Here is an 18,779-nt window from a genome sequence, read left to right on the forward strand (position 1 = left end):
ATTTGTGGTTATCAAGGCAAGTGACTTCAAAATAATGACTTTTCCTTTAGGTGGGAGAGCTAAAAGCCAGACTTGCCTCTCAAGAAGCCGAGTTGCAACTGAGAAATCATGATGCTGAAGCTCTGATCACAAAGATTGGGCTTCAGACGGAGAAAGTGAGCCGGGAAAAGGCCATCGCTGATGCCGAGGAGCAAAAGGTCAGGCTAATTCCACCATTTAGAGTGCTGAGCTATATTTAGCACAAAATAAACCTTTGTAGGTGAACAATTTTGAACAACTTCCTCTCCAGGGAGCATAAAATCTAAAGAATTATTATAGTTACACATGTAACAGCATTTCACACCATGATTACCACTTGACCTTTCTTTACATTATGCATTTTCCCAACCTTTTAGCTCTTTTAATGATATGAAAGAACAATAAATACTGAGCTCATTCAAGCATATAATGGATGTGGATCTTGAACATCAGGCCTATTTGTAATACAGTAAAGGTCATGAAGTCACCTCTGAGGTTTCTAAAGGTTTTTAGTTTTTAGGCAAATTGAACAACTCAATTGTTAACAAAGCCCATTCCAGCACTCTCTGCAAGATGGTTTTCAAATTTTGCATTTTAATAATACAACTTGAGTTTATTATTAAATCCTAAACTAAATTTGTTCTTTTTGATTCAGTGGAGGCCCTGGCATTCTGTATTATATTTTATTGTTGGAAACAATTGTGTTTAAGATTTTATAGATTCTTTGTACTCAGATTTCCAACAATTCTGAAATAAATATATAACTTGTTTTGTCATCTTCTTTTACAAAAACTTCTGCAACAAATGGGGGAAGGTATTTTTTTCTATGTGTATTTTATTTCCTGAAAGAAATTTCATAGTAAACAATGATCTAACAAATACTTGCTTAAAAATTCAATGAATGTATATTTGTGAGACATATTCTCCTGTTTTAGACAAAAGATTATAACCAGGGTTTAGTTAATTTAAAAAATTATAAACTGTTAATAATCTTTATTCATTGACTCTTTAGCCATCATACCATTATCTCTGCATTTTATGATACCAGAAAATATATTTTTCTTGTGAAGTCACCATTCATTCATAGACAATTGAGTTGGTTTTCCTTTCTAATGTATTTAGAGTGATTTGCCTTATTTTTTTAAAGATTTATTTATTTATTTATGCATACAAGAGTTGAGGTATAGGCCAGAGATACAGGGGATTGAGAGGATTCACCAGAGACAGAGTGGGGGGCAGAATAGGCAGACTGAAACACACTGGTGAGGGGAGCAGCAGGAGAGATAGGAGATGTCTGCTTCGCCATGTGGGTTACTCCCTGACCAGCCTGGGATAGAACTCATGCTGCAGAGGCTGCAGTTTACTTCATAGTGCGGTGCTTAACCCCTTGGGCCACCAGGGAGGCCCCCCTAGAGCAGATTTGTTTTTAACTTGCACAACTAAACACCTGAAAAATATATTTGAAATCAAAATTCTAAATCAGTTTGAAAAAATGTTTTTTTCAAATTTTTAGTATTTTTTTTTCCATTAATGATATATAATTATTTTACATCCTTTTTTTTTTTTTTCCAGAATATAGGATTTCTCCCCCCAGGTATGGTCACCATAGTTTTTCCATCACCAAAACACCCATAGTCCTCTATGCTCCTTGTCTCCCCATCTCGTTTTTATCTCTTTCCTTCCCCTTTCCCCCTCCCTCCCCTTCCCCTCCCCTCCTGGATGACTCAGATCTATGGTTAGCTTTCAGATGTCAATTTTAAAGTTTGTATTTCTCTGATCCTTTGTTTGATTCTCTATATTCCACCTATAAGTGAAATCATCTGGTATTTATCTTTCTTCTTCTGGATTATTTTGTTTAACAGATTGACAGTTCCTTGCAGTTTCATCCATGTTGCTGCAAATGGCACTTTATCTTTTTTGATCACTGAGTAATATTTCATTGTTTTTATATAACACATCTTTTTGATCCGCTCATCTGTTCTGGGGCATTTGGGTGTTTCCATATCAGTGCTGGTATAAATGTAGGAGTACAGGTTTCCTTTTTAATTTTTGAAGTTGAAAAATAAGGTGCATTTGACATGTCCGATGGATAGCTAATTCCTAACTCTCTTTCTATTGACTTTTTAGCTAAGTAGAGGATGTCTGTAAAAGTATATTAGAATATCAAGCAATTGGGAATCACACATAGTAGATTATCATAGCTAATTCCATGTAGGACAGTTTCTCAGGCAATACACAAATGTGTGGTTTTTAATAATTAATATACCATCATCTGTCTGTGTAGATATTTTTCAGAGATCTTCAAAGATATTTTTGCGTGTGAATTCCTAAGGCAAAATAAACCTCACAAAAGGGGAAGCGAGGCTTTAGCAAATTAGAACTCACTTGACAGGTTTTTTTATAAGGTACCTCAAACATGAAATGATACATGCTATTTTTTATTTCTAATTCATACCAAGAAATAAAAATATTTACAAATATTCCCATTTTATACATGAGGCTTAATTATAAATAACAATTGAATATCTGTTTTTTGCCTAGCACTGTTCTAGGCTCTTTGAGAGGTAAGACATGCAAGATGCCCTCATGTAGCTCATGTTATGATGGAGAAGACTGAGAGGAGACAAATATCATGTTGATAGAAAAAATATTTTGAGTTATTCATAAGGATTATAATAAAAATAAAATAGATATGGTAAAAGGAACAAAAACCTATTTTCATAATTTGTTTTTAAAGATTTTATTTATTTATTTATACAAGCACTGCATACAGTCAGAAGAGCAGGAGGGTAAGAGAATCCACCAGAGCCAGAGCGGGGAACAGAACAGGCAGACTGAAGAAGTACACTGCTGAGGGGAGCAGTGGGCAGCAGGAGAGGTCTGCGCGCTGTGTGGTACCCTCACCAGTGGCCTGGGATCGAACTGGCGCTGCAGAGGCTGCGGGCAGCTTCGAGACCCAGCGTTCAACCACTGCGCCAACGGGGAGGCCCTATTTTTATAATTTTCTTATTGAAGTAGCATTGCTTTTTAACATAGAAGTTTCAGGTGTGCATGGTCATAAAACATCTGCACCACTGAAAGTCCAATTCTAGAAGGAACTATTTTAAATTAGGTGGCCGAGACTCCCCAAGCAGTGGTTGAGCACTGGGCTGTGAAGCTGCCCACAGCCTCTGCAGTGCTGGTTCGATACCTGGCCGCTGGTGAGGGTCCCACATGGCATGCAGACCTCTCCTACCGCCTGCTGCTCCACTCAGCAGTGTACTTCGTCAGTCTGCCTGTTCTGCTCCCCGCTCTGGCTCTGGTGAATTCTCTCTCACCCTCCTGCACTTCTGACCATACACAGTGCTTGTATAAATAAATCTTTAAAAAAAATTAATTAGGTGGCCATGGGGGAAGGTCTGTTTATAAGTAGACAGTGTAAAATGAAGGCATTTTTTGACACCTGGAGGTGTGTTACAGGCTCCCACAGTCATGTGTTCAGCAGTGTGCTAGATTCTGTGCAGTTATTCAAAGGTGTATATGTTGACTCTGTGAGCTGGTGAAATTAGTGTCTCAGTGCTTAATACATGGGAAGTAATTGAAGAGATGTGCTTCCTAACTTATAAAGTACCTTGCCACCTTTAATATGACTAAACAAATATTGGGGTTTAGAAACTTCCTTACTGAACATCTTGACAACCTGTGTCCAGAAGCAGGTTGAAGTTGTTGCTTCAAATTCATAAAATAATCAAGGACCTCTCAAACCACTAGCGTTGCTGGCAGTAACTTAAGTAACAAAGTACAATTAAGTCTGTAAAAATTAATCCTTTGGTTTTCAACTTCGAGCTCCAAAGTTGTAAGGATCTTCTCTGATCCTTTTCAGACTCAAACTGCTTGCTTTGTTGAGTGAGATGGAATCCTCATAAGCAGAAGTACTTTCTAAATTGCAGGGCTAATACAATCCCTTGATTTCTGGATGGCCTTTAGTTTTTACATGTGTTTCTTTTCTAAATGTAGGTAGGGCTGGACTTTGGAGGACCATAGGAATTTTTTCTTTTTTAAATTTCCATGTTTCTTTTTAAATTAAGTTATAATTAACTTATATCAGTCAAGTATATAACATAACATTCAATATTTGTTTACATTGCAAAATGATGACCAAATTATTTAACATCTATCATCATAAAGTTAAAAAAATTGTTTTTCTTATGATAGGAACATTTAAGATTTCTCTTAGCAACTTTCAAATATGCAGCACAACATTGTTAACTATAGTGTCATACTGTACTCATTTTGTGTTTATTTTGTAAATGGAAGCTTGTACTCTTTGACTTCCTTCACCCACCCAGAGTAATTTCTGACAGCTTGAAGCCAGGTAAAAGCAGTGTATGAGTTGACTAGTTAAGTCATAACAAAGTGGCACAGTCTGGGAGGCTTAAGTAACAGAAATTTATTATCTCCCAGTTCTGGAGGCTGAAAGTCCAAGAACAATGTGTTGCATGTTTGTTTCCTCCTCTCCAAGGCCTCTGCTCTTGCTTGCAGTTGGCTGCCTGTTTGCTGTGTAGTCAGTCTTTCCCATGTGCCCACATACCTGGTATCTCTTTGTCCGAATTTCTTCCTCTTTTAAGAACACCAGTTATATTGGATTAGGGCCCATCCTAATAGCCTTATTTCATCTTTCAAGTCCCTATCCCCAAATCAGTCACATTCTGAGGTACTGGGGGTTAATTAAGGCTTTAACAAATGAATTAGGGGTGGACACAATTCAGCTGATAACAGTTATCAGGACTCTATTCTTTCTGTATGACTACAACTAAATATCATGTACCATTTGCAAAGAGCTTTTGACTAACAAAGCATAGCTAAGGTCTGGTGTACCCAGAATGGGGCTAGCTCCGAATCTCTACTTTAGCTGACAGGGGTGGAGGAAAAGCACACACATGTATTGTGCATAGCTCATCCCTCTCCTTCAGGCTGACCCTTGCTGGGCATTCCCCAGGTGTCACAGGGCAGAGGAAACTGCACACTGGGTCTTGCCAAGTCACTAACTTTTACAGCATCTGCATTACTTAGTGCTGTTGCACATTAGGGTAAGAGGTACTGTGAATGAGAATTAAGTTGATCAACCTAGAGTGCTTTTTTTTTTTTCTGCACTTATACCTTTTATTTAATGTCCAAGATTTCTGTGTTTATAAAAAGTACTCAAAGGAATAATACTCCATTAACAGTAAAGGGGTCAAGAGAATAGTAGCAACTCCTAGTCTCATGAAACAGCACTTAAGAGAAACACTTAAATGTTTCTTTTAGTGCTAAAAATCTATGATCCTGAGTCCAGTTTCAAATGATGTTATTGTAAATGGTTACAAAGAGCACTTATAGCTTCATTAAATCCTTATGGGGGGGATAAATCAAAGGTAAAAAAAGTTGCCCATTATATATACTCTTTTGTCTGCAAAGGTATACTCTAGTACTCTTGAAAAGTTGGTATCTGTATGATTTTTGTGGTCCATTCCTGGCAATTTTTGAGGGTTGTGGTTTTGGAGTAGTTCTCACTAAGCATACAGGTTTTTCTCTTTTTTAAATTTTTTTAACATCATTGTTCATTTTAAACAATATTTTCTTCCCCCCGTCCAGGTGTAGTCCACATAGAATTTCCTTCCCCAATGCACCCATGCACCATCACCTCAGTCCCCTGTGCTCCTCCCTCCCTCCCTCTGATTCCTCTTCCTCCTCCTTCCCTGCAGGATGTCTCTGATTTATAATTATCTGTTTTTGTTTCATATTTTTATTTTTTACACTGATGTCTTATTTGGTTCCCCTATATTCCTGCTATAAGTGAAACCATCTGATATTTTTCTTTCTCCTTTTGACTTATTTCACTGAGCATAATTCCTTCTAGCTTCATCCACGTTGCTGCGAATGGCATGAATTTATCATTTTTAATTGCAGGGTAGGTAATATTCCATTGTGTATATATATACCACATCTCAGGTTTCTCTTCTTTACATTAATAGTAGCTGGGTATGTGCTGGCAGGAGATCACATATCTACCCTGAACCAATCATATTCATACAGCAAAATAACAGTTAATCAGGAAAAGGATAATTACTGCTAATAAAGCTGTAGTAGACAACCTTATTTGTTGTGAGGAGTGTTCTATTTTATGGTATAGTGAAACCTGTTCATTCCAAACACATCTGAAGAATTATACTTCTCTTTATACTAATGTTCCACAATCACCATCACACAGGAACCATCCCTCACCATGAATGGATTCTGGTGCCCACTTCCATAACTTAGAAACTCAAATTTCTGCTGAGAAATAAAAATTCACATGGTTTCCTTCTATTTGTAGTAGATGTGTTCTTGTCAGGAGACTGATGCAGCAACCTCTATGGTTGTGAAGTGTGCCACCAGACTCTACAGTCAAGGGGACATCAAATGTCATTGTTCCATTGTTCCATTACTGCTGTGGCTATAAGTCCTTACCAACTCCCTTGAGAAACCAATAATCTTTAAAACCTCCAAGAACTTGCATAGGAGCCAGTTATTCCACTTCTGTGTATTTACCTGAAAAATATAAAATTTGAAGAGGACCATGTTTCCTGCAGCATTATTTACAATAACTAAGAATTGGAACAACCTAAGTGCCCATCAACAGACAAATGGATACAGAAGATGTGGTATATATACATAGCAGAATACTGTTCAACTCTTTAAAAAAGATGAAATCCTGCCATTCAATGATACGGATGGACCCTGAAGGGATCTGCTTAGGGAAATAATGTAGACACAGACAGATGTACCCCATACATGCCACATCTACATATGTGGTAAGTAGAGAAAACAAATGAACAAAATAAAATAAAAATAAAATGTTTGACTGTAAGACCAATTAGTAGTTACTAAAAGGGAAGTGAGTAAATCAGGACAAAGGAGAGAACATAAGTTGAAGGGTAGAACTGGATGCTTAGCCAACTTTATGTAATCTCTATATATGTTGATTCTCAATGATGCACACCTGAAGCTTATGTTATAATGCAATATTACCTCAAAAAAAATAGAAAATCATTAAAAATAAGAATTAAATCCTATCTGTGGTTAAACATACACAGATTAGAACAGTGTCTTTAAGCCAGTTGAACCAAAAAGCTTAAAAGATAACCAACATGTCAGTTAGGCTGATGTTAGCAAAAATTAGAGAATTTTAGAGAATATTTTGTGATTTAAGTTGCTAAGCCAGCTTGGGTTTTTACTTGTCCAAGAGACAAGACAGTTTTCAATTTGATGAACACAGGAATTGCTTGATTTTGTCTTTATTACTAGTGGCACCTTATTGTTAGTGAAAGCCCTACTTGGAATATTTTGACATTCAAATACATTAGTGTTGGGATTTGTGGTGTGTGTTTTGAGCAAATATAAAATTTTGAAGACACTGTGACTAAAGGGAAATTAGTCCTCCCACAAATTCCTCACCTGTTCAAAATATGGACAAATGAACTAGTGAGCAGTACTTCTGAGTCAGCCTGCATTTTTCAATAGAGACACCTACAATGATTGTGTGTGTGTGTGTGTGCCTTTCCTCTGTTGCTAGGTGAAAGCCATCCAGACTGAAGTGTCCCAGAAACAAAGGGAGTGTGAAGCCGACTTACTCAAGGCTGAGCCTGCCCTAGTAGCTGCCACAGCCGCACTCGATACGCTCAACCGGGTAAAGATAATTTCTTGGCTCCTGGGGTATCCTCAAAATTATATTTAAGGGTTAAGTTTGAATAACTGAGGATTAAGTCCAGCCAACCTAAAAACTTCTTAAAAAGGAAAGAAAGACCTATGAATTAATGAAATTGGAACAAATGAGTAAGAGCATCTTTAGTCATACTCCTTTCTCATCCAGCAGGCTGTCCATCCACACCCAGCAAGCAGCCTCCTCTTGAATATTCCCAGTGCCAGGAGGCTTGTTGTCAAATGAAAGACAAGTCTGTTGTTAGCAATTGAGTTAGGCTTAAATCCAGTTATTCCTATTATGTGTTGCTTTAAGAACTAAGTGGGGGATTCTTTATTTCCTCCCAAATATGAAAATAACCATGGCTGGGAACAAATATACTTAGGCTTGTCCTGAACCATTTTTTCTAGCTTCAGACTATTAGTGAAATCTCATTGAGTATCTTCAGATTCCCATAAAACACAAAATAATGTGACCACCAGAAGGATATCATAAGGGAAAGTAGAATTGTGGGCAATGATATTTTAAGAGCCTGCCACTAACCTTATCCTCAGGTTTTTCCTAGGCCTCTGGTAAGAATCCCAGGGAGTCACTAGGCCTGAGGATCTTAAGATTAAACTCCAGTGAGCAAAGGATTCAAACTTCCCTGCTCTTCAATGAAATATTTCACCTATTTTTAAAATTTATATATTTTACATCATTTTTCTTTTTTTAACAATGTTTGCATTCTTTTCTCAGTTGTAGTCCCCATAGAATTTTCACCACTAATTGACCCATGCATATTTGGACCATGAGCAAAGAGTTATCTACGTGGGTATTTCTTTTTTTTCTTTTCTTTTTTTTTTTTTTTTTGTGGGATCCTCGCTGGCGGCTGGGGAACAAACCGGCACTGCAGAGGCTGTGGGCAGCCTCGCAGCCCAGCGCTCAACCGCTGTGCCACCAGGGGAGGCCCTCCACATGGGTATTTCTTAGAGTGTCAATATAAAATTGAAAAATCTGAAAGAACATAAATATACCGTGATTGATTATGCATCCAAATACTCTGCTGTGGTCAGAATGATATTGAATACTAGTAAGCAACATCAGCTGTTCATTTAATACTAAGTGAATAAAGCAGATTATCAAATCATGTATATGACTAGCATTTTTTTTTTTTGCTAAGAACATTGCTGCTGACAAAAAAAAAGGAGTTTGAAAAAAAAAAAAAACCCGACAATAGTAACTGGCAGTCTCTGAGTAATCGAATTTTGTATTTTCCTCTCTCCTTCTAAGCAATGGAATATTTATATTCTATGTACTTCTCTACAATTGCAAATTTTTTCTCTGAACATATTATTTAATGAGACAAAATAATGTTACGAATATAAAGCTAGTATATTTATAAATGATATTTATGTATGACAAAAGAATCTTGGTTAGAGAGCTCTCTGCATCATTAGCATATTTTAAGTGTTTGCTTTTGCTCTTATTTTCATACCCTTTTCATTCTTTGCAATCATTCCCCAAATAAGTTGGCAGCTGTGGTAATGCCACAGAATTAGGTTCGATATTTGATAAGGTTTTATAAGTAAGAGTATATTATATAGTCATAAAATATCACAGGAAATACTTTTTTCCCAATCATGTATCATGAGCCTATGTGTACTTCTTACGGGTACTAACTCCTGCCCAAAAGTATTTATCCTGATACTTGTAAGTTATACCCTTAATGCTGTCTGGTAGGTAAATTAAGGTTCTCACCTGAGGGGATTGAGGACTAGGGCAGCAAGTAGATTTCATTCATGCATTGAGAACTGTAGTGTTTCTTGTGCATGTAAAGCAGAAAACAGCAAAGAAACACTGTTAAATAATTTCCAGGAGAGTGAAAATGCTAATAAATTATGTAGATGAAATAGATCCCATAAATTCTTAAAACATCTTTGTTTCTAAAATTCCTTGAACTCAGTAAGCAGGAATGGTTTACCTGCTGAGTCATTTTTCCTGGTGGTAAAAATGGGCAGTGGTGTTTCCAGAGCATCACAACAATGGTCTGCAGGAACTGACCCTCCTGAGTGCCAGGAGGAATCCCTGGGTGGGAGGGAAATATGGCCGCACAGAGACATTTATGAAACAGCAAGGTAGGAGGACTGAAGATCAGCTTAACTGCAGCACTTCTCCAGGTCTCTCCTGTGTTTCTTCCTAGGTCAATCTCACTGAGCTGAAAGCCTTTCCCAACCCCCCAAACGCGGTTACCAATGTTACTGCAGCCGTGATGGTCCTTCTGGCTCCCCGGGGCAGAGTGCCAAAAGACAGAAGTTGGAAAGCAGCTAAAGTTTTCATGGGAAAGGTATCAGACATCATGGCAAGATGAAAATCATGACACTTTCACTGCTGTTTTCGGTCCTATGCTTATACTTGACAGCAAAAGGTGTTCAAATCAAAATAAATCATATTCCCAGGGAGTAATCTGCCCTGTGTTCTCCAGACTTAAAATTTTTGTTTGCCAAGTTGGAGTTAGCTTGGGGTTACAACATACCTAAGTCAACAGCAGCAGTCGTTGGAAGATTGCTAATTATTTGCAAAATTATGGAAGCAGTTAAGTGTAGGAGGGAGAAAATTACATGGATTTCTTATGGTGGAAAAATGTTACTAATGTACAAGAAGGTGTAGTAAAGGGGCTTTTGGGTATATGTGTGTGTTTTTTCCTTTTCTGCTTTTCTTCAAAATGTGAATGCCTCCTGTGAGGGACTGAATATTTTACCCTGGGGTAGAAGAGATTTTAAAAGTGTCCATTGCTAATTCTAACTTCATACTCTAAAGACCGAAAAAGTCAAACAGTAGGATAAATGCAGCTTGCCAATTTTCCCTTTGTGATGTGAGTCCTAAAAGCTGATTTTAACTTTTGATCATGGAATTTTCTCTGCAGCCAAAAGGGGTTCATTGCAATAAGTCTTTTTGCTTTATAGGTTGATGATTTTTTGCAAGCATTAATTAACTATGACAAAGAGCACATTCCAGAAAACTGTCTGAAAGTGGTGAATGAGCAGTATTTGAAAGATCCAGAGTTCAACCCAAACCTGATTCGGACCAAATCTTTTGCAGCGGCTGGTCTTTGTGCTTGGGTCATCAACATTATTAAATTCTATGAGGTATCAGTCACAATCTAATGGTTTTACAGGTGTTAGTCACAAAGGGTCATAAAATATTAATTTCTATGCCAGCAAAAATGTTAATTTGACATTTAATTTTTTTGAATAAGATAAAGTTCTAAGAAACAGACATGAACATGTCAGATTAAAGAGAAATATATACAAGGAGGATATTTGAAATGATGAAAACTCTTTTTTTAGGGTAGAGTGATCAGCTATCTTAGATCAAATAACAGCAGTTAACTTGATTCGATGAAAAGTTGTATAGATGAATTATATTTATGTCAAAATATTAATTTCATATTGACTCAAAATAACTGCAAGTATGAATTCTTGTACAGTGAAACTTAATCCCTCCTCTCAAAGCAAAAAATTCAACTTAAATAAAGAAGAAACTTTTTTTCTTGCTTTGATATTTTAATGATAATTAATTTTTTGCCTGTATATGTTCTGGACTCATTGTACTTCCAATTAGAACAGAGACAGGTTAATATTTCATTTAGTCATTTATTTATCAAATGATTCTTTCTACCAACTGTGTTACACATGCTGAATGTTTAAAGGAAATAATGTATGGTGATTAACACTGAAGAACAGTCTTGGTCTTGGAATGCTATCTGTTAGATTCAAATACAGAATTACTGAATATCCCAAGCATAGTTAATGTCATTCCCAAAATGATTTGCATAAAACAGGTCATATCGTTTTCACAGGGAAATCCACAGAAATAAAGCCCTGTTGATCCTTCTCTGTCTTTAGTGGACTTGCAGAGTCAGAGTTTGGACAGATTGCAGTGGTGCATGGCCTCCCTCCATATGACAGTTCTCACTCTGCTCTATTTGCACCGTAGATGAAAAGATAAGCATGGCACAAGACTGGCTGTGTTCTGTGTTGTTTGCTATAAACTAGGCAATAAAGTTTAATTTCCTTCCTCTCTCCCCAACAGGAGAGAAATTGATACATCCAATCACCCAAATCACCCATTCAAATAACATACAACTGAGGTGGCCAGGAACTTAAAAAAGAAAAAAAAAAGAATTTGAAAATGTGCTTAATATTGTATAAGGATATTCTGGGTTCAGAGAATTTCTCCACCTTATTTTCTGCCTTAAAGGCTACTCTCAATGACAACTTCAGCCTTAGTTCCTACATAATGCAATTATTGGTAACTAGAGGATTGAATGCAAATTTTATGACAAAATAATTTTAGAATCTTAATGTTGTTTGACCTATTAGCATTTTATATACATAATTGTAATGTTAATTTCCTCCAGAATAAAGGAATGAATGATGGACGGCCAGAGAGGACCTGGAAAGCTATGTGGATTTTGGCTCTGCTCTTAGATAGTACCATTGTTAAGAAACAACAAAGTACTACATGATTTAGATAGTTTAAATGTGAAGCTTCCATCAAATGTCAGATGGAAAGATTGTCTGTTCTCTTTGCATCCTTATTATCTCATGAATTATACCCTAAATGGATTTTCAGGTCTACTGTGATGTGGAGCCAAAACGCCAAGCTTTAGCCCAGGCTAACTTAGATTTGACGGCAGCTACCGAAAAATTAGAGGCTATCAGGAAGAAACTTGAGGTGAGTGCAAAGTATGACACTGAAGAAGTTCCCAAGAGTTTGGGACAACCCCTCCCCCTCTTTTTTAAGAATTCCACCTTTAGGCAGGGCCACATCTGAGCACTTCCAAGTAGAAAAGAACCTGATCTTTCAAGCATGTGTGCGTTTATACACTCATTCGGTAGATATTTTTAATCTGTTGTATGCTAGACTCTGAACTGGAAAGGAGGAAACTTCCATGGTTTACTTAAACTTTTCATGGTCTGGTAATAGAAGAAGTTGGGTAGCAGATTCAAAGTAAGGATTCTGGAGCCAGACTGCTTAGCTTTTTATCCTGGCTCTACTGTTTAATATTTTACCTTGCACAAGTTGGTAAGCCTGTTTCCTCACCTGTGAGGTAAATATTAAAATAGCATCCATGGGGCCTCCCTGGTGGTGCAGGGGGTTAAGATGCAGCACTATAAAGCTACTCACAGACACTGCAGCATGAGTTCAATTCCCGGCCAGGGAGGTGACCCACATGGCTCAGCAGACCTCTCCTGTCTCTCCTGCTGCTCCCCTCAGCAGTGTATTTCAGTCAATCCACCTATTCTGTTCCCCACCTGTCTCTGGTGAAGCCTCTCACCCCCACGCCTCTGGCTTGTACCCCAGTTCTTGTATGCATAAATAAATATTTAAAATAAAAATAAAATAGCATCCATTTCTTAAGTAGGATTTTAAGGATTGAGAATAATTCATATGAAGAATCTGGCATGGTATCTAGCACATCATATGTACTTGGGGACTATTAGCTACAAATATTATTGCTTTCACTAATGTGTAACTCATTCTAGTCCATCGTTCTAAGTATATGTGTGATGGGTGTGTGTGTGTGTGAGAGAGAGAGAGAGAGAGGGAGAGAGAGAGGAAACAATAGAAACACATCAAAAAAGGCTGGGGAAATCTGGGAAAGTTTTATAGTAAAGATGATTACTTGATGTGGGTTCTTACTTGACCTACAAGTAACTAGGAGAATAGGTTGGGGACAGTATTTCTGACAGAGAATAAAGAAAAAGGAGAAGAAACAATTGGTACACTTGAAGCATCTCAGCGGGCCAGAGCACTAAGATGAGTGTTTGGATGTTACGTCAGCAACACCACACTGATAAAGAAATGGGAGTCATGGTGGAGGCTGCATAATGCAGGATGCTGCTGAACGAGCAAGCTCCTGGGCTTTTTATTGATAGAATAATCATACAGCATCATTTACATGGGGTAGGAAGACAGAGAAAAAAATGGTTGAAACTGAAAATGTGCTTATGTCATCTAGAGGTTCAGGGGAACATGAGTCTGCTGACCAGATAATTCTTAACCTCCTTGATGACCAAATGTTGTAATTGAAACCAGACCCCAGAGCCCCGGCCATAGTTCCAATCTTATCAACAAGGTGGTCTACTGATCAGCTTCTAGGGTTCCCCCTCCCTGGGTGTTCCAGGTCATACCTCATGATATGTAAGTCAGGAGTAAGTTTATGCATTGGTCAGTGTGCCCCTGGGTATTCCAGGTTGTACCTCGTGATGCAGACCCTTTATAGGGTGATCAAGCTTTCTGCTCTTCATTGATTTGAGAGGCATCTTGTAAGGTTGGGCTCCTATAACTGATTGAGTTGTTCTGCTATTTTAATACTAATATATTCCTTGTATAAGAATGCAGAACTGCAGATAACAAAAATGGTGGCCAAAAAGGCCACTTAGGATTAGCAGACCCACAATTGGGGAAGGCTAGAAATAGCAGGAAGTAAGGAAATGTGAACTTGCAAAGTTGAACAAAAGCCTTCTTTGCATTTCATGTCACAGAATTTAAATTTTATTTGGCAAGTGATATTGAGTCTTTGAAAGATTTTAATAGGTTAATGACATGTTCAAACTAGATTTTTAACAATGGAATGGAAGCTGGAAGGAGAGACGAGTCTAGACGGAGAAAAGCACATTACAAAGCACACAATAGGTCTCAGAGCTAAGGCATGAGCAGCTGTGAAGAAGAGGGCAGGGTGGATGTAGGGCTGGCTAATGGAAAGGATGCATAGGAGAGGGGAGGTGTACAGAGATGCTGAGTTTGAGGTACCTGAGAAGGTGGTATAATGCAATTGGAATGCTGAGGCCATATAAACTTGGCAGTTTAGGAAAACCTTCAGAGTGTTTGTTTATTCTCTGCAACATAGTCATAATAATAACCTCATCTCAAGGTCAGCATTTGTGATTTTTGGCTACCTAGCATGCAGCCTACCTTCTTTGGGTGATAACATCCTGTTTATCTTTGTGGCATTAATGACCTCTTCTCCTTGGAGATACTCAGGTGGGGCTTTGAGTATTGGTGTCCTTACCTTTCCTTGCCAAAGACTAGATATGATAAGCTGGGCCTATTTTACACTAGAATTTGAATCACAGCAAAAAAAAAAAAAATCAAATGACTAAAAGCAAAGCTCATGTGTTCTAGAGTTCGTGTCCAGATGAGACTGTTAACAGTTCCTGCTTCCAACCCTGGAGCTTGTATGTGGTTCTTCACCTTTTCTTTGTCCCTCTAAGGATTCCCACCCCAACCCCAATATCCAAGAAATTCCCTTTAGCTTTAATTAGCTAGAAGTTGTTTCCATTGTATTCATCCTGGTGCCTTCAGAGTGCAAGTACACAGTAAGTGCTTCATAAATGTCTGTCTGCTCTGTTTTCCTGTGGAAAATCTATGTGTAGGTGTTCAGGGTCAGAACTCCAGAACTGGAGTTTGAGAGAAAGACTGGGCTCAAGAATATAGATTTGGGAGTTTTTGGTGTGAAGATTATGTGTGTAGAGAGATTGTGTACTTTGGAAGCTGAGGGGAGATCTCAGGGAGGTGTGCCTGTCTCAGGGTAAATCCTGCCCAGAGTCACTGAGCCTATGAAGTCAGTAACTAGTCTGGTCTCTGATGCTCAGAGTGGCCAGGAAGCTAGGCCAGGATTTTTATAGAGCAGGGATTGAACTAGGGATGTGTCTGGTTTAGCCACTGGGGCCACAACTTATTAATTTGGCAGAAAACAAAAAGGGAGGGGTCTCTTTCCATCAGAGGGTACCTCCCAGATTTCCTGGCAGGTGCTTGAAAGAAAAGTGAGATCATTTTCGAGAGCAGAGCCCATGCATGGCATTGTCTCCTTTTATATACCAGGAAGGGATTAATTGTTTTCTCATACTATTTATTAATTATAAGACATCTTTTTAATGATAATTATTTTAATAAGGTGGTTGATAACCTTAAAGGCTTCTCCTTAGGAAAGGTAAAGTGTCAGCATTGCTCACAATAATTTACAGCCCCTCATCTTTATAGCCTGTCTAGTAGACATTCCCAACCATCCCTCACACCCAACTCACTTGACCATCCCTCTCTCTCTGTCCAGTTAGCATATATTCCTGTTACAGCACCCAGAATACTGTTCAGTAAATACCTGGCAACTATTGAAAGAAAAGTAAGGTAACAATAACAACAGCTGAGTTAGATAAATTTAGAAAAAAAAAATACAGTTGAACTTCGAACAGCACAGAGTTAGGAACCTTAATCCCCCTATAGTCAAAAATTTGGGTATAAATTTTGAGTCCTCCAAAACTTAATTTCTGTGGTCCCTTGGTATCCACAGGGATTGGTTTCAGGACTCCCTTCAGATACCAAAATCCCCAATACTAAAAGTCCATTATAATTGATCCTGAATATCCACCAATATGAAGTAGGTAGAATCCGTGAATGCAGAACCTATACAGGGTCAACTGTATTTATTGAAAAATGTCCATGAATAAGTGAACCAGCTCAATTTCAGGTCCATATGGCTGAAGGATCATATTTATATGATCATTTTATAAAAATCATTTTATAAAAATTACCTTCATTCCTTGGTCAAAAGTATACCAAGTCGACTAATACCTTTAGGAAAAATTGCCCATCTTTACGTAAAGTAAGCAATTTAATATTGATAGAGAAATTGATAAGGCTGCTCAAGATAGTCATGTGTCACCCATAAGTTAAGACTCTGTGGCTATAGAACTAGTACTTTTTTGGATATAGCCACTAACTAGCCAAAAAGACTGGTTTACATCTATTGTTTACTAAGACACACAATAATTGCATAGGTTTTCATTCAATAAACCACAGAACTAAGTTTGCAAGTACAGAGGAAAAAACCAGAGTAATAGTCAAATTGGCTTTATGAAGAACTGGTCCCTTAAGGCCCCTACCAAGAGCCCAAGAATGAAGTTTCAGCGAATAGTTATTAATGCACCAGAATCTTTGGTTAGTTCCCACCAGTTTCAATTCTCCATGAATATAGTATGACTGGTCATGCCAAGGACAAAGTACCTCTGATCACTGCTGTCTGCTGCACAGTCAAATCAAGGTTTGAGCCTAAGTGAAATGAAATTTTTGCTAACTTTGCCTTCTTTTCTTTCCTCCAGCCGCTTGCTTTTCCTTCTCATGGTTTCTCTCTCCTCTTGATCTTAAGTCTCCTGTTGCCTAGCAAAGTAGGCACGTGTCTGGCTTCAGCAGCTGTGCTGCAATGGAAATTTATTCATACCAGGGTTAGTCCATATGCATTTGTTCTTTTGAGTCTTTATCTCTAGTTTCAATCTAATACACAGGCTCATATTGAAGGGTGTGTAAAAAAGAAATTGCTAAAGCGGAATAGAAGTCATATTTCTCAAACATACAGGGCCTGAGGATGGTCATAAAGAAAACCCATAGTCTAGTTAGGCAGAGGTTTTCCAGGTGTGTTCTCTAGACCAGCAGCAGTGTCAGGTCACCTGGGAACTATTTAGAAATACAGACTTTCAGACCCCACCTCAGACCTACTGAATGAGAAACTCTGTTGGGGTAGCCCAGGTGTGTGGATTTTACCAAGCCTTGCAGGGGGTTCCAGTGCACACTGAAGCTTTAAAGCCACTGGTTTCAGATGTCTGGTAAGTTAGGGTCCTTGGGTTGAGGCCCACCATTCCTCACTCTACTTGTAATTTCTAGAACCTGAGAGGTCAGGGTCTATCAAGAACTTTGAAAGAACCAAGATTTTACCTTCTGTGCAAGCCAAAAGGCTAACCTGCCACACTTTCATAAATGCTGGTAGAAGACATAGACTTGCCTATCAGATACACGGGGGGGCGGGGGAGGGGGCTGCGGAGAATGCAACTAGGCTTCAGGAGGAAAGAGAAGCAGGAATCAGGAAACTGCCATGAATGTCTTCAGGTGTCTTTTAGGGTTGTGTCACTTCTCATTGTCCCTTTCATGCTCTCTCCCTCTTCTTAATAGTTTCCTCTGTCATAAGTAGAAGATGGTTCCCTGCTAAATGAAGTCCTCCAGAATTTATACATCTTCCCAGATCTTTCGATGCCAAAGACAAGGACTTACCTTTGAGTTTCAATCCTAAACTTCCAGAAGAGAAAATCTGATTGGTTAAGCTAGGTCAGGTTGCCAGGGTCTCAATGGGCGCAATCACCTTTCTTCATTGCCTGAGTTGCGGACTAATGAGAAGAGTCAGTGGGCGGAGAACCAAAAGGTGGCCCTTACCATTAATAATGCTGGCATTGGAGGATAAGTGTTAGGCACGAGATTGGGACAGTACCCTCAAGGTGTGAGGTGTTGAGTCAGCAGGGCAAGTCCGTTCCCCCTAGTCACCGTCCGTCCTCCCCACAGTGCAGATGGAAGGTGAGAAGACCACATGGCGACTGATAGTCTGTAGCAGCACTGATGCCTTTATTAGCTCTGTGCCTTCTTCCATGACATGAGTATGCTAAAGGGACAGAGGTCAGAGGAGGAAGGGTGGTTCGTTTCGTGTACTGTAAAGTAATAGATGTTTTAAGATGATTATAATGTTTCCATTTTATTAAAAATGACTCATGATTTAATTTTGACTCTCATTCAGGATCTCGATAGAAATCTGAGCAGACTCACAGCTTCATTTGAAAAGGCAATAGCAGAGAAAGTTCGGAGTCAAGAAGAGGTGAACCAAACCAACAACACCATTGAACAAGCTAATAGACTCGTCAAGGAGCTTGAGGCAAGTTGACCTTTACTTCCAAAATTCTAATTAAAACATTGAGGTCAGCTTTGTTGGATTTTATCTTTATTAACAACGGAAGGGAATAACAATAACAAAGAGCAAGGGGAATCATCCACAAAGGAGAATAAATTTAATCATCTTTCATACTGTAAGTTCTAACTTACCAAAGGAAGATATGATGGATTCTGGCTTTCTTAAGATATATTTCAAACTCAGGACCACTGTTATATAACTGTGTTATTAAACTACTGTTGATTCTTTTTATGCGCATTTGCAGTGGAACTCTACCAACAAAATTACTTCAAGCTAAGGCTACAGTGC

At 38.4% G+C, this 18,779-nt stretch overlaps 1 protein-coding gene across 1 annotated transcript in view; it reads left to right on the forward strand.

Annotated features, from left to right (window-relative positions):
• DNAH11 (dynein axonemal heavy chain 11) overlaps positions 1 to 18,779 on the forward strand; it is a gene marked incomplete at its 5' end in the record, with an annotated part of 290,362 nt that overhangs the window by 195,283 nt on the left and 76,300 nt on the right. Inside the window, 6 exons of the mRNA XM_084230443.1 lie at positions 51 to 197; positions 7,592 to 7,705; positions 9,900 to 10,043; positions 10,663 to 10,845; positions 12,335 to 12,436; positions 18,321 to 18,455. Coding sequence (XP_084086569.1) covers positions 51 to 197; positions 7,592 to 7,705; positions 9,900 to 10,043; positions 10,663 to 10,845; positions 12,335 to 12,436; positions 18,321 to 18,455 — 825 coding nt within the window. The remainder of the gene's footprint in view (positions 1 to 50; positions 198 to 7,591; positions 7,706 to 9,899; positions 10,044 to 10,662; positions 10,846 to 12,334; positions 12,437 to 18,320; positions 18,456 to 18,779) is intronic.

The sequence above is a fragment of the Talpa europaea genome (genome assembly GCF_964194135.1).
Source record: "Talpa europaea genome assembly, chromosome: 3".
In the NCBI taxonomy this organism is placed as follows: Eukaryota; Metazoa; Chordata; class Mammalia; order Eulipotyphla; family Talpidae; genus Talpa; species Talpa europaea.